The 23,159-nt window shown below is 39.8% G+C and overlaps 1 protein-coding gene across 7 annotated transcripts in view; it reads left to right on the forward strand.

Moving 5' to 3' along the window:
• The window catches only part of LOC115005460 (receptor-type tyrosine-protein phosphatase mu-like), a 134,748-nt gene that overhangs the window by 80,718 nt on the left and 30,871 nt on the right, over window positions 1-23,159 (forward strand). For 2 of the 7 annotated variants that reach the window (XM_029427283.1, XM_029427285.1), the window contains 7 exons: window positions 5,495-5,613; window positions 6,746-6,820; window positions 7,502-7,528; window positions 10,200-10,211; window positions 12,823-13,013; window positions 15,680-15,688; window positions 18,263-18,350. In XM_029427283.1, coding sequence (XP_029283143.1) covers window positions 5,495-5,613; window positions 6,746-6,820; window positions 7,502-7,528; window positions 10,200-10,211; window positions 12,823-13,013; window positions 15,680-15,688; window positions 18,263-18,350 — 521 coding nt within the window. Of the gene's footprint in view, window positions 1-478; window positions 512-5,494; window positions 5,614-6,745; window positions 6,821-7,501; window positions 7,529-10,199; window positions 10,212-12,822; window positions 13,014-15,679; window positions 15,689-18,262; window positions 18,351-23,159 lie in introns of all 7 variants that reach the window. The other 5 variants (XM_029427281.1, XM_029427282.1, XM_029427286.1 and 2 more) reach the window with 5 other exon arrangements.

A 23,159-nucleotide genomic window follows, 5' to 3' on the forward strand; every position in this document is an offset into this window, starting at 1 on the left:
AATATACAATAAAAGAAGGTAATAATACTGAAGCATGGTAAAAAACTCATTTGCAGGTGACCAATTTGTTACTAACATCTTGTGTAATTGGCTACACACTGTACAGGTGTACCTAATAAAGCAAACACCTCTTCCTAACTGGACGTGACTCAAACATCAGATTGTTTTGGTTTTTCCCGATGAAGATGTCCTAATTTGCTCCTAATTTCATGTTACAAAGTTATATTGAAGAACTTTTAATAAAAGTTTGACAATATTGTTGAGTAATGTCGTTGGTGTCCCCCCCTACACTTTGATTGACACATTGTACCAGCCAATCACTGCTCTCCACTCCTCCACCTCCACACAGAATAATTTAACTCATCTGTTCTGTTTTTTCTCTCTGAGACATTAATCTGTTGTTTTTCCTTTTTCTGTTTTTCTGTTTTTTCTTTCCCGTCATTCCATCCCTCCCTCTGCTCCGCCCCCCACCACTCAGACGAAGAAATTATCACTCCTACACTTACTACCTGTAAGTAACCTGTAACCTTCACCTTCACCTTAACATCAAACCTGCCTGTATCCTTGCTTGCCCCTTAACCTCTGACCCCTGACCCTCAAACCTTTGATCCCTTAAACCTCTGATCCCTTAACCTCTGACCATAAACCTCTAATCCCTTAAACATATGATATTTTATCCTCAGGTATCTGCTTCCTGACCCTCAAACCTCTAATCCCTTAACCTCCAACCTTAAACCTCTGATCCTTGATCCCTTAAACTTCTGATCCCTGAATTTAAACCTCTGATCTCTGACCCTCAAACATCTGATCCCTGTCCCTCAAACCTCTGAACCATTACCATTAAACTTCTGATCCCTGACGATTACACTTCTGATCCCTCACCCTTAAACCTCTGATCCTTGTCCCTTAAACCTCTAATCCATTAAAACTCTGATCCCTGATGCTTAAATCACTAATCCCTTAAACCTCTGATCCTGATCCTTAAACCTCTAATCCCTTAAACCTCTGATCCCTGATGCTTAAACCTTTGATCCCTGACCCCTAAACCTCTGATCTCTTAAACATTTGATCCCTGACCCTCAATTATCTAGTTTCTGACTGAAACCTCTGATCCCTGACCATTAAACATCTGATCGCTGTCCGTTAAACCTTAGATCCCTGCCCCTTAAACCTCTGATCCCTGAACCTCAAACCTCTGATCCCTTACCGTTAAACCTTTGATCCCTTAACCATGATAACCTTGCATTTACCTTCACCTAACCTTCACCACACATATTTACACTAAACCATTGATACCTGAGGTTTTGTGCTTGTTACATGAAGTGTCCCTGGTTGGTTTTCAGATCTCTTCACTCATTTAATGACACTTGTAGATGATAACATATCTTTATGTTTTACTTTAGCATTTGAAGCCATCAGTTTTCTATCTGACTTCAGTGCTTTACAATTTCACTGCAGCATCCTTGTGTTTAGCTTTAAGACACTCTGTGTGTTAGCTTTAAGACACTCTGTGTGTTAGCTTTAAGACACTCTCTGTGTTAGCTTTAAGACTCTAAGCTCCTCTGTATCTGAAGGAAGATTTTAGTTCACTTGACTTGACTCCAACAAGCCTCCAGGTTCCTCCTCCTGATTGGTTAACACTGAGTGGACTTTCTGCCTCCTGTTTTAAACTCTGATGTGGAAAGTAAAAATAGTGAAACCCGGCTCTTTGATCAATAAGTAGAGATGGAGGAGAGAAACCTGCGTTTCCCTTCAGGTATCTCCATCCGACGCCTCCTCAGGGAGACAGGAAGTACTCACACACTCCTCCTCAGGTCACTGTGTGTGTGTGTGTGTGTGTGTGTGTGTGTGTGTGTGTGTGTGTGTGTGTGTGTGTGTGTGAGAGCTCTTTGAACAGTCATATAAGAGAAAATGTGAAACAAAACATAATTTGAGATTAAATGAATCGCAGCAGGAACGTTATCAGGGTGAATATATCTTTTATTTTGTATAAACACCTGTTAAGTCTGTTTGTTACGTCAGCATATTAAGGCCATTGGCCAAGATTAAAGTTGTACATTTATGGGAAAAAAGTTGAATATTCTAATAATATTCAATAGTTTGAAATGCTAACGAAACCAAAGTAAACATTCCTTTATATTCCTTCTGAAAAGCATCAAACTGTTATAAAACAGTTTTAATCTGTAAGAGATATTCAGCAATTATTTTACTTTTTTCATTTACATTTCTGTCTTTTTTAAATAAAAAAGAAACTCAAACTGACTTTACTCCACATAGCCAAAAGTATGGGGACGGCAGAGACACGGTCAGTTTATATTCCTGTTTTACAGATGTTACAGTGTGTGTGTGTGTGTGTGTGTGTGCCTGTGCCTGTGCGTGTGCATGCGTGCGTGTGTGTGTGTGTGCAGTGGAGCAGGGTTAATAGAATTAGCCGGCTGTAATAAACCTGTCTGATCAAATGATCGTTACAAGGAGAGATACACACACACACACTCACTCACACACATCCATTAACGCTAACAGCATTGTCCTGTCGCTCATTAGATTAGCATAGATTAGCCTTGACATGCATCTGTGTGTGTGTTCATGTTAAGTGTTGCTAAATCAATCCACCCCTGACACCTCGCTGATGATGTCCTGACACACACACACACACACACACACACACACACACACACACACACACACACACACACACACTCTATTGAACTCAGATCTGAAAACATATAAAATATGTTTTGCTGCAGTATTTACTGATGAAGCGAGGCTTCCTGCTCTCTGTATTCACTAATCTCAGAGTGTGTGTGTGTGCGTCAGAGGTCGAAGGTCAGAACAGCTGATTGGAGTCAGAGCGGTCGGCTCTGCAGGAGAGAAACTCAAACACAGAGAAAATGTTTGACAGGTTGAAAGATACTCAGGAAACATTTCTGTTTTATTAGTTGTATGTCTCTTTGTTGTTTTTTTGTATCTTTGTTGTTTTTTTGTCTCTTTTCGGCCGTTTTGCATTTCTGTTGGACGTTGTTTGTCTCTGGTGGACGTTGTTTGTCTCTGGTGGACGTTGTTTGTCTCTGGTGGACGTTGTTTGTCTCTGTTGGACGTTGTTTGTCTCTTAGTGGATGTTGTTTGTCTCTTAGTGGACGTTGTTTGTCTCTTAGTGGATGTTGTTTGTCTCTGTTGGACGATGTTTGTCTCTTAGTGGACGTTGTTTGTCTCTGTTGGACGTTGTTTGTCTCTGGTGGACGTTGTTTGTCTCTTAGTGGATGTTGTTTGTCTCTTAGTGGACGTTGTTTGTCTCTTAGTGGACGTTGTTTGTCTCTTAGTGGATGTTGTTTGTCTCTGTTGGACGTTGTTTGTCTCTGGTGGACGTTGTTTGTCTCTTAGTGGACGTTGTTTGTCTCTTAGTGGATGTTGTTTGTCTCTGTTGGACGTTGTTTGTCTCTGGTGGACGTTGTTTGTCTCTTAGTGGATGTTGTTTGTCTCTGTTGGACGATGTTTGTCTCTTAGTGGACGTTGTTTGTCTCTTAGTGGACGTTGTTTGTCTCTTAGTGGACGTTGTTTGTCTCTGTTGGACATTATTTGTCTCTGGTGGATGTTGTTTGTCTCTTAGTGGACGTTGTTTGTCTCTGGTGGACGTTGTTTGTCTCTGGTGGACGTTGTTTGTCTCTGTTGGACATTATTTGTCTCTGGTGGACGTTGTTTGTCTCTTAGTGGACGTTGTTTGTCTCTGGTGGACGTTGTTTGTCTCTGGTGGACGTTGTTTGTCTCTTAGTGGACGTTGTTTGTCTCCTGTAATGGTCTCTTCAGGCTCCATCTTAGAGACGTGTTGGACAGACATGTCTCCGTCTCTGCAGAGGGACAGTCTGTGTGTTCAGGTCTGAATCAGACAGAATCGCTGCAGGTTTTCATCGTCTGACTGAACCACAGAAGAAGAAAAGGGAGACGTGAGGGGGAGGAGGGCAGTGCCTCGGGGCGCTTTCACCGTCATTCATGCTAAACCCGACACACACACACACACACACACACACACACACACACACACACACACACACACACATACACACACACACACACACACACACACACTTCCACTGATGTCTTACTTTTCAGTTTGAAAGCCTTTTTTATATTTATTTATATATCTCTGTATTTTTCCATTTTCAGGTCAGGGTTAAACTTTGCAATGTGTGTGTGTGTGTGTGTGTGTGTGTGTGTGTGTGTATGTGTGTGTGTGAGCAATTGGACAAATGGATGTTTTTTTTATTCATACACTCGGAATAGAAAGAGAGAACATAAATCAGGCTTTTAAAATGGACCGAGTGTTTCTGTGTGTGTGTGTGTGTGTGTGTGAGATACAGTTGATGGTAGATGGACGGACGAGAGATGAAAAGATGTTGTTTTTCTCTGCAGTGGTTAGAAAAGAGATAAATAGACGAATGCTAGAAAGTAAGAAAAATATATAAATAGATATACAGATTATAGATTGATATAATAGAGAGAGTTTGTAAAAAGACAGAGTTTATAGAAAGAGTAACTGAATTTGTCTTAAAGTGTATAAAAGAAGTCGAAGGTAAATTATTTTAGGTCTGTCACCAACAATTATTTTTATCGATTAATCTGCTTTTTATATTCTTGATTAATTTCACGTCTTTTAAAATCTTGTTTTAACCAAACCCCAAATATGTGAAATATCATTTAAGATTAAACAAAAAGCATAAAATCCATAAATTATTGAATGAATCTTTTATTGTGAAGGTTTCTACTTCTGGACTTTCCTTTTGTTGCGTCCATGCTGGGGTTTTAATTATATATTTATTGTTTCTTTGAAGCTGTTTTAGAAATGATTTTAAGGTTTTATGACGTTGTTACAAAGATCTGAAAGCTTTAACACCATCACTACTAAAACCCTGAGGCATGAAACACAAAACTGTGAAACAGCTTTAAATCCTGAAAGAAATATCTGAAAATGTGTGTGTGTGTGTGTGTGTGTGTGTGTGTGTGTGTGTGTGTGTGTGTGTGTGATGTTTTATGGCTCATATAGTTAAAAAGCAGAACTAATTTAGAAATTTACAACCGTAATCAAAGCGCTCACACTGCAGGTTACAGCTCTGTACTGTACAACCCCCCCCCCCCCCCCCCCCCACACACACACACATACCATCTTTAAGAGCAACGCCACCTTAAAAACCTGAAATAAACCCCTTTAACTCAGAAATTATTATTGATTAACAGAAACTTTCATGTTGCACATGTTTAGTGTTTGTTTAAAGATTCGAAGATCATTTCTTTTGCAGTTTTTCTTAGACAAACATTATTTTATTACTTTCTCTTATAATAGAATAGAATAGAATAGAATAAATAATGTTTTACATGTTTTACGGCGACGCAGGTTCAGTGAACTCCTCCTGGTGGTGCGTTCAGGGTTCAGTTTTACCTCGGAAACATTCCATCAAACAACAAAAGTAAAACATTTATTCTTTTGTTTTTGTCTCGGCAGGAAGTTGGCGAAGAAAAGGAAGGAAACTCTGAGCTCCAGACAGGAAATGACTCTGATGGTCAACAACTCCCAGCACACAACGATGGTGGATACGCACACGCACACACTGAACGGACGCAGTGAGTGTACACACACACGCACACCTATGTAAATACGTTGATAGAGTTCATATAAAGACACTACACTGATAAATTAATAATCTCACATACAACAGTTTAGTCTTCAGAGACAAAGAGTGACTGTAGGTGATATGACCGAATGTTTTATCATGAAGTGACGGGCTGTCAGAGGGGGTGGACGGCGTGGACGGGGAGGAGGGAGAGGACGGGGGAGGCGACCTTCCCTCAGGCTCTCTCCTCCTCCAGCAGACGCTCCGACTTATTCCTTCTTCTCTTTATTCTACGTCTCTGCTTTAACTGTAAAACCTGCGAGCGGCTTTCAAAAGCATGTTTGCTTTACAATTACAACATTTATCACAGCCAGAAACTGTGAAAACAGAAATTATTGTCGGGTTTTTAGCTTTCCGACAGTCCTTGAACGCACCATGTGTAACAAACACAGGAAAAATAACCAAATCTAAAATTAAAACAGTGATATTATTGAATTAAAATCACTTTATTTTACATTTCTTTCACCAACTGTTTGCTCTAACCAGAGTTTGAAGATTTTCACATATTGTCCAGACATTTATTACGTATTCATTTAGAATTCTTTTCACATATTTTTCGACCATTTTCCTCATATTTCTTTTTAAAATGTTCACATATTTATAAACCATGTTTGACATAACTCTCGTTTGTTTCCTTTTATATATTTATCTTTGTGTCACTCAGTCTGTCAAGCGTCTTTGAGTTACAAGAAAAATGCTATACAAGTCTAATGTATTATTATTATTATTATTATTCTTTTCACATACTTTAAAAACATGTTTTTATTGACATATCTTTCGAACATTTTTCACATATTTTTTAAACCAAAGTCACACAACACAAACTAACTATCTGATCGTGTTCTGTACAGCTGAACTTATCCAATCACACACAATACATTTTAATGCCAAGTGTGAAGGGGGTCAAAGTCTGTCTCAGGATTTCATTTTAGTTTTGGAAATAGTACATTTCTTGGGGACTACATTTGGTGCCGTAGTGATTATTCGTGGCAGAAGGACGTTGAGTCAAATAAACGTAGACTTTTTGTGATGTTCTGTCTCTCTTAGGAGACGTTAAGGTTGTTTGTTGTCTCTCTGTTCAGCTGTGTCGTCTCCGTCCTCCTTCACCCTGAAGACAAACACCATCAGCACCACCGTCCCCAACTCCTACTACCCAGGTAACACACCTTTCATTTCTTTTTCGGCTAACACTTAAACAGCCAGCTCACACTTAAAGGGCCGGCTCACACTTAAAGGTTCGGCTCACACCTAAAGGGCCGGCTCACACTTAAAGGGCCGGCTCACAGATTGTATTTCTAGTAGAAATATTGATTTGGCATTCCTCCGAACAATATGAACAGATTCCAGGAAATGAGGCTGTATTTACAATAACCAATAAAATCAACATGGATTTGGATATTTATTATAACTTAATAACGTACAAAACATACAGTTAATATGCTCTCCTCAAAGCCACCAGACTCCTTTGCCAGACATTCATTTAACCTCGCTAATCATCACTGTGCTGCAATTATTTCAGAATAAATGCCTTGTGTTAACAAATGAAGGAATTCTGTCCACTTTTATTTTGAAATAGAAACAGGAAGTTAAACTTAAATACTTACTCCTGACTGTGACGTAGTCTTCAGACATTGACATTGAAACTGTAGTAATGTTTCTGGTAAGATGGTGTCGGGCAGCCCGGGGCCGAGTGCTGCCGACTGTCCCCTAAAACTGTGCGGCCCTCCCGGCTCACATCTGACGTTCCCTTCTTCTTTTCTTTTTCCTTTGTACTGTCTGTCTCTCTGCCTGTCTGTTTCTCTGCCTGTCTGTCTGCTGCTGATGTGTCCTCATGGCAGATCCCTTCGTACCGACGGCCATCCTGGGTGAGACACTTTTCCTTTCCTTCCTCTGTAGGACAGAAAAACCAACCTGCACAGGTAGACAGACAGGAAAATAGACAGACAGGTGAGGCAGAGAGAGAGACAGGTGAGAGGGCAGAGAGGATGGAGAGAATGAGAAAGAGAGACTGATATTTTGGCTTCCATCCATCCCTGCTTGCTTCTCGTTCGGCTGCTTTTGGTTCTTTGGGTTTTTTATTTTAGTTTTTATTATTTAAATTTTCCTCCAAATCCTCCATCTCTGATAATTGATTCAATTTTCAGATTATTATTATTATTTTTACCCCTCTGAGAGCTTTTGTTTTAATTTACGTCAATAGTCCTGCCTTAAAAACAATCTGTTGATATTTCTTTGTCCTATTTTTATTTTTAATTATTTATTATTTATGCTTTTATTTTTTTTTACTAAAGTATCTTTTATTAATTTCTTTTTTTATTTACTTTTGTTTATGACATTTTTACTTTATTATTTAGTTTTTGTTTTCATTGCATAACTAATTACGTTCGTTTTTATTTATTATTTACATTTTGGTTATTAAACTGTTTTGTTTTGGGGCTTGTTTGTTGTTTTTTATTTGGAAAACGACGGTGGGCTTCACTCCATCCCCGCATCCACAACATTCCTGAGTGTCGTGTTGACGTCACGTCTGTGTGTGACCTCCGACCTCTGCATGGACACAACACGCCCTCGTGGATGGGGGGGAGAAAAACTAAAAGAAAACAATAAATAAACCCAGAAACAGAAGTTCCTGTTAGCTGCTTGTCGCTAGACGTCTTGTTGAGATTCTTGGATGTCCCAGATGTTTGTGGATTTCCAGTTATTCTTTATTTGATATGAAATGAGCAGGAAGCTAATTTAACTTGAACAAACACGACCTTCGATATAAATCCAGACAACTGAGCTAGCTCGGCCTCCGGCTGGTTGCATGAAGCATCTTTACTAAGATTTCTAGAAGTTTCCTCAGATTAAACAGTTTAGGGGATATTTCCTTAAATACTCCTATGTTGTGTTCGCTGAGGTGTTGCACATCCTTCGTAATTTAAAGAATAGAACTTAAAGATCCATTAACAGCGACTTAATCTCAACAAAGCGACTGAGAAAACAAAATTGTTCCAAAAGAAGAGTTTCAGGAAACTTCATGTTTTGTCCTTTTAGCGGCGAGATTTCTTGAGTTGATTTTATTCGTTATCCACGTTCTTTGCTTCAGCTCTGATGTGACGTTTGGATCAAATTGATCTTTTAAGAACAAGTTTCTTCATATTCATAAAGTCGTGTTAGTGCTTCTTCTTCTTTTAATTTGATTTTCGGTCATTATGCGCCAACGCTTTTAAAACTGTCATCACATTCGTAGGAAGAACAATAAAAAAGTGTTCATACTCTAAAACCAAAGATCAGCTTTTTCTTTAATTGTCTTTCTACAAGTATTAATCGATTACATGAAGGTTATCGTATGGGTGGTGATGGCCTAGTGGTACGCCTTCCAAATAAAACACTAGAAGGTCGGGAGTTCAATACCAGGCTGCCACCACCCTGAGCAAGGTACTTAACCTTGAGCTGCTCCAGGGAAACTGTACCTGTACTTAGTTCAATGTAAGTCGCTTTGGATAAGAGCGTCTTCTTAATGACCTGTAATGTATCAGCCAGGCCAAAAGTTTATTTTTACTTCTGGTCAAAAACAAACGTTCAGCTGCTACAAAGTTTCACTTTCATTACTTTGAAATGTTGTTAGATGGAAGTCAAGATAATTTTATATTTACAGCCAAAAATCTCAATTCTACGGAGAATACAATGTTGTCATTAAAGAAACATCATCTTTTGACTTTTTAATCTTTTTAATTGAACACTCTGTATATCCGGTAACACTCCATTATTATTTAAATTCAGTTTAATAATAATATAAACAGACAACCCATTTGTCCGACAGCCCGGAAACAAACGCCCTGCTGAGCTTTTTGAGAACATTTAGAAAAAGTTCACAAAACAGTTTTACAACATTTTGTCAATATCTTTTAACACATATTCAGAATTTCTTGGGAACATTATCCAAATCTTTTACGGACATTTCGGGAACATCGTAAATATCTTCATAATGTTCTGGTATCTTTGGGAAACTAGAGGATTTAAGAACATTATCGATGTGTTTTCAGAACTTGTTATAAACTTTTTGAGAAAATGTTACGTTTTCTCTGTGGATTTGAATACGTATTTCTTTCTTTACGGCACAATGGTCCTTCAGAACCAGGGTCAGATAATGGGCTGTCCGACATTCACTCCCCGTCCAGTTTATGCTAAACTCGGATGGTAACTGCTGCGCTAAATGTGCGGTTAGGCTAGTCCAAGTGAAGGAAGGGGAATGCTAAAAGCAAACTGTTGCATAAATTCCTGTTTCTCCTCTCTCCTCAGGCAAGCTAAGGGATGTTAGCCGAGGCTACGAGTCCTACACGTAGGGTACAGTTAGCCAGGTTAGCCAGGTTAGCTTAGGCGCTTGCTGCTAGCTGTTACAAGTTCAAATAGAGCATCTGCAGTGCTAGGAGCTAGTTCCTGTTTGATTCATGCCAGCTGTGTGTTACCAGTAGTCCAGGCTAAAGCTAAAGTTGTTGCTTATACCCTGTCTCCTCTCTCTTCTTCTTCTCTTCTATCTTTCTCTGTGTAAAGTGCCCATTAATGGTAAGTTGTTAAATTTGGGGCTAAGGGGGGGACTCATGTTGGGGGGGTCACCACTGCGCATGGAGCCACACCCACCACCCGCTGTGATGTCATCAGTTAGCGTGGCCATGCCTCATTTTTACCCCTTTGTGAAACCATCACAACTCCTCCTACCATTTCACCTCCAACCAATCAGGTTTCAGCTCCGCCCATCTTTCTCTCTGATTGGTTGCCGTTTTTGTTGTCGTAGTTGTCCTCCTCCGTCTGATCACAAAACGCCGCTTCCACTCCATCTCATCGCCCTTCTCCTCGCCCTCGCCATGATTGGTTGGGCTGTTTGGGATAGAGTGTTTCTGATTGGTCAGTCAGCCCCCAGGCTAGCCAATAAGAACAGAGTTAGAGAGTGTAGAGGAAGGTATGTCTGGCGCTGTTGAAATGTTCACGTCAGAGTCCTGGACGTTTTGTTGGAGGGTCGATGAAAACCAGTTTACCAAAGAGGTTTGTGTTGTTCCAGGACTCTGAACTCTTTGCTCTTTCCACACTGCAGCTCCAAGAACCTGGACCACCTCCGGACCAGTACTCGTACCGTGCCGTACTGGATCCGGACCAGAGCCTCATTACAGAAACTTCTCAGTCTTAAAACATATTAAACAACATATTTTAGGACAGATATTCAGCTCAAGTTACGCCTGGACTCCACCGGGCACACCTACGCCATGGCTGGCGGAGCAATCCCAGCCACCCTTGGTGATGCTTGCTGTTCCACCAGACACAACATAGCGCGTTTCAGAAGTGGCTCTCCGCTCTGCCTGGTATATTTTGGACGGAGCCGTTGCACAGAGCAGATCGAGCCAGCAGGAAGTGCAGCCGCTAGAGCGTCCGATCGTTTTTCAGAAATAAACCCTGTTTGCAGACAATCGTATCACATCACTGCAGACACAAAACTTTGATCCACGTTGTTCATAACTGGACTTTTAACAGTATTTACTTTGTATTTTGGCCTGTTTACTTACTGGTAGAAGCACAAATATCCAGAAACAATTACCAAAATCTGCAAGTCGTGGCGACCAAAACGCCTCTGAGACGCTCCCGATGTGGTGAAACACCGCGCTGAGGATGTTAGTAGTCCTAAGTTATGGCAGAGTCCTAAATCAAAAACACCTGCTGTTAGGACTGTGTGGTGAATGATTGAAAGGCAGCTTTGAATTTAAACCTATAAATGTATTAAAAGATAAATAACGTCTGCTGTGATGATACATTTAGAATTTGATTGGAGCTAAAAATAAATGTCCGTCTTTGTTTTGTCCATGATAGCGAGCTAGCTAGCCGGTGAAGTAAGAGCCGTTGATATTATGGGATGTCCGTCTCAAGTGGCCTCCTGGTACATTGTCGGACGAGTGTAGATTAAAGAATTTAAAGTTATAGTTTGGATTTGTTAAGACAGAGAGTGAGGAAGTTTTCTGTAATGAGGCTCAGTACTGATACTAGAGCTGCAATGATAAGCCGACTAATAACCAAATATTTTAATATAATAAACGTTAAAGTAAAGTTTCCTGCAGAAATGTCTTTAAAGTTTGGTTTCAATTTTATATTAAAGTGACAAACAAGACATGTAAAGACATCAGGACTGTGAGGAGCTGGGATGAACATTCATCAGCATTAATCTAGATATTAATAGTGCAGACGTGCAGCTCTAACTCGTACGGCAGCAGTGTGAAAAGAAACCAGGGCCAATCACCATCCTCCCTCCAGCCGTGTAATTGGACGTCACGTGTCACATGTCCGTGTTATGGATGTGGACCAGAGGCTCGTTACTGATAAATAATCAACAACTATAAAGTTGAGCAGAAAGTTTACACCTGTCTACTTACACTTTTACAGCAATTTTGTTAAAACAGATAACAGCGGCCATGTTGGGAAATCAGATCGCTGAATTACTTAAAATGCCCAAATGTTTCGACCTGCCAGAAATCCACCAGAATAATAAATCCGGTTTTAATTAAAATATTTTAAAGAAAAGAAAACTGGTATAAATATGTTGACTTTTCACAGAAAATACTGTCAACACACATAAAAAACTAAATTTTCTGTATAAATATATCAGCATGAAACTTCCCTACTTCATTACTCACATTAACACTTTTTATATTACATGTTTTCTGACATGTTTAAATATGTAAATTAAGCATTATGTAATGTAACTGTTGGTCTACACTCGTCTAAAAGAAGACGTGTTTGGAAGATAAACAGCTTTTTAAATTATTTTATATAATATTATTTTATGTTATATTATATTACTTTATATTATATTATATTATTTTATATAATATTATTTCATATTATATTATATTACTTTATATTATATTGTATTATATTATATTATTTTATATAATATAATATAATTTTATATTATATTATATTATATTATATTATATTATATTATTTAATATTATATTAGGGTCCATGTAAACAAACCTACTGTGAACACATCTGGTCCCTGACCCAGGTCAGTCTGGTCTGGTCCATCCCATCCAACATGAACATCCTGCATCACATGTTACCGTTGGTGTGTGTGTAGCGACTACAGCCTTAGTCACACTCTGTCTCCTGCCCCATCCCCCCCCCCCCCCAGACGACAGCCACACTATGACCAGTGAGACCAGCAGCCTGGTGCAGTCCCACTACAAGCAGCGAGAGTCTGAGCGCGAAGCGCTGCCCTACCAGACGGGCCAGCTGCACCCCGCCATCCGGGTGGCCGACCTGCTGCAGCACATCACCCAGATGAAGTGTGCCGAAGGGTATGGCTTCAAGGAGGAGTACGAGGTGAGGATGCACACACACACACACGCACACACACATCAGGGCTCCACAGTAATGGTTTTCTTTAGGTGAGTTTATATCCACCTGTTATGAAGCCTGATTGTAAACACTGAAAATCTTGAAATATAAAAAAAAGGTTTAATTGGAAATGCTGAAAAAAAAAAAAAAAAATTGTATATTGCTATCAAAACGTTATAATTAATTAGAATTATAACGTTATAATTTACCTTCGCCCAATTCAATTTTTTACTGAATAGAGCTTAAACGCATCATAATGTTGGAACAACAGCCCACAGCTAACAGCCCACAGCGTACAGCTAACAGCCCACAGCGTACAGCTAACAGCCCACAGCTAACAGCTAACAGCGTACAGCTAACAGCCCACAGCTAACAGCGTACAGCTAACAGCGTACAGCTAACAGCCCACAGCTAACAGCCCACAGCGTACAGCTAACAGCCCATAGCTAACAGCCCACAGCTAACAGCGTATAGCTAACAGCCCACAGCTAACAGCCCACAGCTAACAGCCCACAGCTAACAGTGTATAGCTAACAGCCCACAGCTAACAGCGTATAGCTAACAGCCCACAGCTAACAGCGTATAGCTAACAGCCCACAGCTAACAGCGTACAGCTAACAGCCCACAGCTAACAGCCCACAGCGTACAGCTAACAGCCCACAGCTAACAGCCCACAGCTAACAGCGTATAGCTAACAGCCCACAGCGTACAGCTAACAGCCCACAGCTAACAGCGTACAGCTAACAGCCCACAGCTAACAGCGTACAGCTAAGAGCTAACAGCCCACAGCTAACGTTAGCACTCCTGCAGATTTTAACACAGAGTTGTTGTTTAAATTGAAGCGTTATCAGGAAAACATATGGTGCGTTAATAATTTTGCTGCGTTCTTTCTATCGTCCCGTCGATACGAGTGGCAACATGTTTTCTGATGTTGTCATCGTTTTGCTTTCTATTTAGGCAGGAGAGTAAAGGAGTTAAATATTTTCAAAATTGTGTAAGCAGGTGAATTTAAAAACATTGACGTTTGAAAGAATCTGCCTCTTTAAGTCTTTATATGTTTCTTCTGTACAGACCAGGAAGTGCCTTCAATATAAAATATATAAAGGGGAACCAATGACAGAGCTGGATCAAACTTTTGATCTGTAAATGTCAGAAAACACATTTCATTATTGATTCATCTACTCAATATGTTTTACGTTTTTCTTTAATCTATAAAACGTCAGAAAACAGTGAAAATCCAAAGTGACTGAAGAACAACTTCATCAAAAATACTGTTGATCCAATTAATCGACTCAACGTTATATCAGGAGAAGAAGAAAGTAAACACTGATAATGTTCAATAACAGCAGCAGTGTGTGTGTGTGTGTGTGTGTGTGTGTGTGTTTGTGTGTGTGTGTGTATGTGTGTGCGTTCCACATGTGTACCCATTTTCATCAGGAGAAACTTGCTAATGGATGTTACTTACCTGCACACACACACACACACACACACACACACACACACACACACACACACACACACAGCATTCCCTGTTTTGGCCCATTAACTGGAGGGAAGATCTATAATGTATATCCATGTGTGGGTGTGTGTGTGTGTGTGTGTACTTAGTATGTATAATGGATTAGCCCTGAGGGCAGCCCACTAGCAGACCTGAGCACACACACACACAAACACACACACACACACACACACACGTACACACACACACACAGTATTTTCACCCTCCATTTGCAGGAAGTTAGCGGTGCGGAGTTCTTTTAGTGTTTTTGTCTGTCTGTATATATATATTTATATCTGTATATCTCTGTATATATATATGTATATATGTATATATACAACTATATATCTGTATATATATATATATATATATATATATATATACAGATATACAGTACATTCAACATATTTGTGGCTTTGCAGAAACGTACAATGGCAACATTTTTCCTACGATTGTGTTGCTAAACCGACTCCTTCTTTATATCTTGCATCAGTAAAAATCACAGTATCGTCAGCAAACATTCAGATGCTATATTCTGAACTGAAAATCTGTCCTAAAATAGACCCTTGAGGGACCCGTACTGTACAACTAGAAAACACTTTGACATTGACAGATTAATTAAATTCAGATTGTTTAGAAAGTAAAACGCTAGCATTAGCGTTAGCATTAGCATGAAAGCTTCTTTATTGCTCCGTTATCTAGTTAGATTAATGACACGAGGAAGATCAGAAACTCACTGAATGTTTGGATTATGATGCATGATAAATATCTGAAATGTTTGTCTGGGTTTGTGTAATCTAACAACACTTTATTTATCTTTATTATACTACATGAATGTTTGATGCTTTGTGGAGGCTTGAGTAGCTCATCCTTCAAACTAATTAATTAATTAATTAATTATTAAACAGCAGCACTTATTCACATCTACAGAAGAGGATAGAGTGGAAGATTAATGTCATGTAATGATTTTCAGTGTAAAAACAGTCAAAATAACTTACATTAAGTAAAACTATAAGTTAAATTATTTTAAGTATTTGTTCTTGTGGCTTTAACCCTTCTGTGATCATTAGTGATGTTAGTATCGGTGAGTAGATGAATAACGAGCATTGTCTCCCTCCATGCTTCTCCTTTACTAATTAATCTGATCGGACAGCTTAACGAGGTAAGACGCCTTCTTGGTTTTCATCCTGTGTTCTTTGTTAACTAGATTAGCGACTAGCTAATGCCCAATACACACAAATTAGCACTGTAGCTAAAGGGTTAGGGTAACCCTAACCCTAACCCTAGCATCACCAAGCCTCAGTTTGTATTAGCATTACATTGGAGTCACAGTTTCTTTAAGAGATAAATACCTGGTGATGTTTAAAACCCAGAAAACCTTCTGCTGCTCTGAAGATTTTAATATTTTTTATTTATTATTTTCTTCATCATTAAACTATTATTATTGTTTCAATTATTTGTTATTATTATTGATAATTATTGTTGTTTATATTGTTTTATTTGCACTCTTTTCTACTAAATAAAATTTGATCTTTCTAAACTTTCCTTCAGAACAGCAGAACGTGTTTTAAACCTTCTTATAATGATCTTTTAGCGAGGTGGATGGTTCCCACAGCGTAGCATTGATGCTAATACAAGAGAGACAAACTGTCTGAGGTTCACGGGACTCCTTAAAAATATCGTATTTCTCCCAGCGGGCCGCAGTTCTGTAGGACGTCGCAGGGCAAAAATAACCTGAATTATTTTTAATTTAGTTAATTTTAGTTGAGTGAACATTTGATCGTGCAGGACGTGAGGCAGCCGGGGAAATACACCGTTTCTAGGGAATCCCGAGGTTTACCGTGTTTCTGTTCACTTCGTTAACGTCTGTTGCTAACAGAGCTCAGAGATCCTACCTTGTGAATATATATATATATATAGATATATATGTTGTGTGTTTCACAGGAAGTCGATGCTGATAAATCAATATTATTATTCACTAGTCTCATAAATAAACAGCTGATTATGAATCTTTCACTACAAATGTATTTATCAGGATAAAACCCCGACAGATGTTTATCCCAACATAAACCACTGCAGAAAACAAACCACAAACATTAACCGAGACTCTGCAGGAGAAACACATAACTCTGGTTTGGTGGTTTAGTGCTCCGAGTTAGAAGAGAAGAAATGTCGCTCTACACGTTTTCCCCGCTGTCGTTCACTATTAAATTGGCACAATAACTTCACTTATTATTTCTTCTCCGTTTTATTTCTTACTTGTACTTCAGATCTGATTTTCCATCTCTGGGCAAGTTAATGTCGTTGGATCTCAGGCTCCCTCCAACAAAGACGGTTAAACTTGTATTGAAAAAAGCAAAAACATGCTAAATCTGAAACTTAAAATAGTGCAGAAGTTGAAATATAACATACAAACTCGACCTCCACCATGGTGCATTCAGGTGCTCCTGGTCGGTTGTGTGTTCATGAGCTTTAAGTTGTAATGTAGAAACAACATGGACGCTACAAAGAAGATGATGCAAAATAATTCACTCTTTTGCATCATTACTTTCTCGTTTTCCAGATTATTCTGACACCATGTGAATGCAGCACAAATGCTCTATCTCGTAATGTTAACGGAAGTGAAACATCATTCGTGGATCTTCCCCGTGATTCAGATCCGCTCCTTCACATGCTCTTCCTCGTGCTGCACCCGAACACCACGTTTCATGAAAATGGGGCTGAAGTTTTGTGATCCTGCTTTCATGGTACAGCAAGTAAAAAAGGATCAAACCTTTGAGCTTCACAATGACTGGAGGAGGCTGTTGGTGGTTTCAGGAAACAGGTAGCATTAGCATCTGAAACAAGCTAAAGGGAAAACACACACACGCACAGAGTAGAGTGTGTCATTCCTTCATTCAATCTTTGTTCATCTCTGTCAATCATGTAGAGCTGTGTGTGTGTGTGTGTGTGTGTGTGTGTGTGTGTGTGTGTGTGTGTATGTGTGTGTGTGTGTGACATCGCTCACCTCTGAGTTTGATGGATGTCTGAAGCTTTTGCTGCTGTCACACACCCACACACACACACACACACGCACTGTCTGCAGGCGTTTTAATGAGCGACCCAGGAAACCTGCTGTGGATCAAAGTATGTTTGTGTTTGTGTGTGTGTGTGTGTGTGTGTGTGTGTGTGTGTGTGTGTATGTATGAGCTGCTTCATCACACTCAGCCATTCTGATACATAAAGACATCGAGTGTTCATCAACATGATAAAGAAACATTTTTAATGAAAAGGAACTCAAAGAGACTTAAAATTAACTCTAAGAGACTCGGGGAAGGAGAGAATTCTGTTGAATTAAACTCTCAAGACCAAACAGACATGTTTTCAATTTGCTTGTAAAACACAAAGAAATGTCCATAAAAATGGCACCGCTCTAACCTGCATCAGAAACGTGACACATCTTCATCAGTCAGACATGTGGAAGGATCCTGTCTCAGCTGTTGATCCAGTTTCTAACAGATATAAACTCGGAGAGTTAAAGTGTTTCAGCACACAGTACTTTCACTGTTTGAAAAACATTGGTGTGTTTAGACGCCTCTGGCTTCTCTCTGTGCCTCGTTCTCATAATTGGACATAATCACCTGCTCAGACCATAAAACCAGCGCCTGTGTGTTCAAGGAGAGACGTTGCATTATTCATGAAGACACAGAGTTTCATCACATCTCTACACTAACTCTCTGTCTTTCTGCCTTTTCAGAGTTTCTTCGAGGGGCAGTCCGCTCCGTGGGATTCGGCCAAAAAGGACGAGAACCGCATGAAGAACCGCTACGGAAACATCATCGCCTGTACGTATCCACATACTGTTCACCAGTGTGAATGTGATCTGGTTTTAAAGGCGGATTTAAAACTGCGTGTGATTCAGGGATAAATGCTATGTGTAAGCACCTGCAACCCCAGTGATACAGTCAGATAACTAACCAACACTTGATAAACTAACGTGAGGCCCTAACCATCAAAACTGGTTCACTATAGACCGTAGAAACTGGTTCTCTACAGACTGTAGAAACTGGTTCACTACAGACCGTAGAAACTGGTTCACTACAGACCATAGAAACTGGTTCACTACAGACCGTAGAAACCAGACCGCAGAAACTGGTTTTCTACAGACCGTAGAAACTGGTTCACTACAGACCGTAGAAACTGGTTCACTACAGACTGTAGAAACTGGTTCACTACAGACTGTAGAAACTGGTTCACTACAGACTGTAGAAACTGGTTCACTAGACCGTAGAAACTGGTTCAATACAGACCGTAGAAACTGGATCACTAGACCGGAGAAACTGGTTCAATACAGACCGTAGAAACTGGTTCTCTACAGACCGTAGAAACTGGTTCACTACAGACCGTAGAAACTGGTTCACTAGACCGTAGAAACTGGTTCAATACAGACCGTAGAAACTGGTTCACTAGACTGTAGAAATTGGTTCTCTACAGACCGTAGAAACTGGTTCACTAAACCGTAGAAACTGGTTCACTACAGACTGTAGAAACTGGTTCACTACAGACCGTAGAAACTGGTTCACTACAGACAGTAGAAACTGGTTCACTAGACCGTAGAAACTGGTTCACTACAGACCGTAGAAACTGGTTCACTACAGACTGTAGAAACTGGTTCACTAGACCGTAGAAACTGGTTCACTACAGACCGTAGAAACTGGTTCACTAGACCGTAGAAACTGGTTCACTACAGACCGTAGAAACTGGTTCTCTACAGACTGTAGAAACTGGTTCACTACAGACCGTAGAAACTGGTTCACTACAGACCATAGAAACTGGTTCACTACAGACCGTAGAAACCAGACCGCAGAAACTGGTTCTCTACAGACCGTAGAAACTGGTTCACTAGACCGTAGAAACTGGTTCAATACAGACCGTAGAAACTGGTTCACTACAGACCATAGAAACTGGTTCACTACAGACCGTAGAAACCAGACCGCAGAAACTGGTTCTCTACAGACCGTAGAAACTGGTTCACTAGACCGTAGAAACTGGTTCAATACAGACCGTAGAAACTGGTTCACTAGACCGTAGAAACTGGTTCACTACAGACTGTAGAAACTGGTTCACTACAGACTGTAGAAACTGGTTCACTACAGACCGTAGAAACTGGATCACTAGACCGGAGAAACTGGTTCAATACAGACCGTAGAAACTGGTTCTCTACAGACCGTAGAAACTGGTTCACTACAGACCGTAGAAACTGGTTCAATACAGACCGTAGAAACTGGATCACTAGACCGGAGAAACTGGTTCAATACAGACCGTAGAAACTGGTTCTCTACAGACCGTAGAAACTGGTTCACTACAGACCGTAGAAACTGGTTCACTAGACCGTAGAAACTGGTTCAATACAGACCGTAGAAACTGGTTCACTAGACCGTAGAAATTGGTTCTCTACAGACCGTAGAAACTGGTTCACTAGACCGTAGAAATTGGTTCTCTACAGACCGTAGAAACTGGTTCACTAAACCGTAGAAACTGGTTCACTACAGACTGTAGAAACTGGTTCACTACAGACCGTAGAAAATGGTTCACTACAGACAGTAGAAACTGGTTCACTAGACCGTAGAAACTGGTTCACTACAGACCGTAGAAACTGGTTCACTACAGACCGTAGAAACTGGTTCACTACAGACCGTAGAAACTGGTTCACTACAGACTGTAGAAACTGGTTCACTACAGACCGTAGAAAATGGTTCACTACAGACAGTAGAAACTGGTTCACTAGACCGTAGAAACTGGTTCACTACAGACCGTAGAAACTGGTTCTCTACAGACCGTAGAAACTGGTTCACTACAGACCGTAGAAACTGGTTCAATACAGACCGTAGAAACTGGATCACTAGACCGGAGAAACTGGTTCAATACAGACCGTAGAAACTGGTTCTCTACAGACCGTAGAAACTGGTTCACTACAGACCGTAGAAACTGGTTCACTAGACCGTAGAAACTGGTTCAATACAGACCGTAGAAACTGGTTCACTAGACCGTAGAAATTGGTTCTCTACAGACCGTAGAAACTGGTTCACTAGACCGTAGAAATTGGTTCTCTACAGACCGTAGAAACTGGTTCACTAAACCGTAGAAACTGGTTCACTACAGACTGTAGAAACTGGTTCACTACAGACTGTAGAAACTGGTTCACTACAGACCGTAGAAACTGGATCACTAGACCGGAGAAACTGGTTCAATACAGACCGTAGAAACTGGTTCTCTACAGACCGTAGAAACTGGTTCACTACAGACCGTAGAAACTGGTTCAATACAGACCGTAGAAACTGGATCACTAGACCGGAGAAACTGGTTCAATACAGACCGTAGAAACTGGTTCTCTACAGACCGTAGAAACTGGTTCACTACAGACCGTAGAAACTGGTTCACTAGACCGTAGAAACTGGTTCAATACAGACCGTAGAAACTGGTTCACTAGACCGTAGAAATTGGTTCTCTACAGACCGTAGAAACTGGTTCACTAGACCGTAGAAATTGGTTCTCTACAGACCGTAGAAACTGGTTCACTAAACCGTAGAAACTGGTTCACTACAGACTGTAGAAACTGGTTCACTACAGACCGTAGAAAATGGTTCACTACAGACAGTAGAAACTGGTTCACTAGACCGTAGAAACTGGTTCACTACAGACCGTAGAAACTGGTTCACTACAGACCGTAGAAACTGGTTCACTACAGACCGTAGAAACTGGTTCTCTACAGACCGTAGAAACTGGTTCAATACAGACCGTAGAAACTGGTTCACTAGACCGTAGAAACTGGTTCTCTACAGACCGTAGAAACTGGTTCACTACAGACCGTAGAAACTGGTTCACTAGACCGTAGAAACTGGTTCAATACAGACCGTAGAAACTGGTTCACTAGACCGTAGAAATTGGTTCTCTACAGACCGTAGAAACTGGTTCACTAGACCGTAGAAATTGGTTCTCTACAGACCGTAGAAACTGGTTCACTAAACCGTAGAAACTGGTTCACTACAGACTGTAGAAACTGGTTCACTACAGACCGTAGAAAATGGTTCACTACAGACAGTAGAAACTGGTTCACTAGACCGTAGAAACTGGTTCACTACAGACCGTAGAAACTGGTTCACTACAGACCGTAGAAACTGGTTCACTACAGACCGTAGAAACTGGTTCTCTACAGACCGTAGAAACTGGTTCACTACAGACCGTAGAAACTGGTTCAATACAGACCGTAGAAACTGGATCACTAGACCGGAGAAACTGGTTCAATACAGACCGTAGAAACTGGTTCTCTACAGACCGTAGAAACTGGTTCACTACAGACCGTAGAAACTGGTTCACTAGACCGTAGAAACTGGTTCAATACAGACCGTAGAAACTGGTTCACTAGACCGTAGAAATTGGTTTCTCTACAGACCGTAGAAACTGGTTCACTAAACCGTAGAAACTGGTTCACTACAGACTGTAGAAACTGGTTCACTACAGACCGTAGAAAATGGTTCACTACAGACAGTAGAAACTGGTTCACTAGACCGTAGAAACTGGTTCACTACAGACCGTAGAAACTGGTTCACTACAGATCGTAGAAACTGGTTCACTAGAACGTAGAAACTGGTTCACTACAGACCGTAGAAACTGTTGAAACTCTTGTGATTTTATGGTCAAGACTTGTTGTGCTTGTCTAAGAATATTTCTGTCTCCTTTTATATGTGGTAAAACCATCTGGACTGTCTCACAGGGCATGAGAAATGTAAGAAAATTACAGCCCCCTCAACCTGAAATTTACCACAATATCCTTTAGTAGATTTAACCTTAGTCTATACAGTATCTGTAGTGTTTAATATACAGCATCTGTATCTGTATTGTTTAATATACAGTATCTGTATCTGTAGTGTTTAATATACAGTATCTGTATCTAGTGTTAAATATACAGTATCTGTATCTGTGGTGTTTAATATACAGTATCTGTATCTGTAGTGTTTAATATACAGTATCTGTATATGTATTGTTTAATATACAGCATCTGTATCTGTATTGTTTAATATACAGTATCTGTATCTGTAGTGTTTAATATACAGTATCTGTATCTGTAGTGTTTAAATATACGGTATCTGTATATGTAGTGTTTAATATACAGTATCTGTATCTGTAGTGTTTAATATACAGTATCTGTATCTGTAGTGTTAAATATACAGTATCTGTATCTGTAGTGTTAAATATACAGTATCTGTATCTGTAGTGTTAAATATACAGTATCTGTATCTGTAGTGTTTAATATACAGTATCTGTAGTGTTAAATATACTGTATCTGTAGTGTTTAATATACAGTATCTGTATCTGTAGTGTTTAATATACAGTATCTGTAGTGTTTAAATATACAGTATCTGTATCTGTAGTGTTTAATATACAGTATCTGTATCTGTAGTGTTAAATATACAGTATCTGTAGTGTTTAATATACAGTATCTGTATCTGTAGTGTTAAATATACAGTATCTGTATCTGTACTGTTTAATATACATTATCTGTATCTGTAGTGTTAAATATACTGTATCTGTAGTGTTTAATATACAGTATCTGTATCTGTAGTGTTTAATATACAGTATCTGTATCTGTAGTG

This window comes from Cottoperca gobio, unplaced genomic scaffold (assembly GCF_900634415.1).
Source record: "Cottoperca gobio unplaced genomic scaffold, fCotGob3.1 fCotGob3_309arrow_ctg1, whole genome shotgun sequence".
Lineage (NCBI taxonomy): Eukaryota > Metazoa > Chordata > Actinopteri > Perciformes > Bovichtidae > Cottoperca > Cottoperca gobio.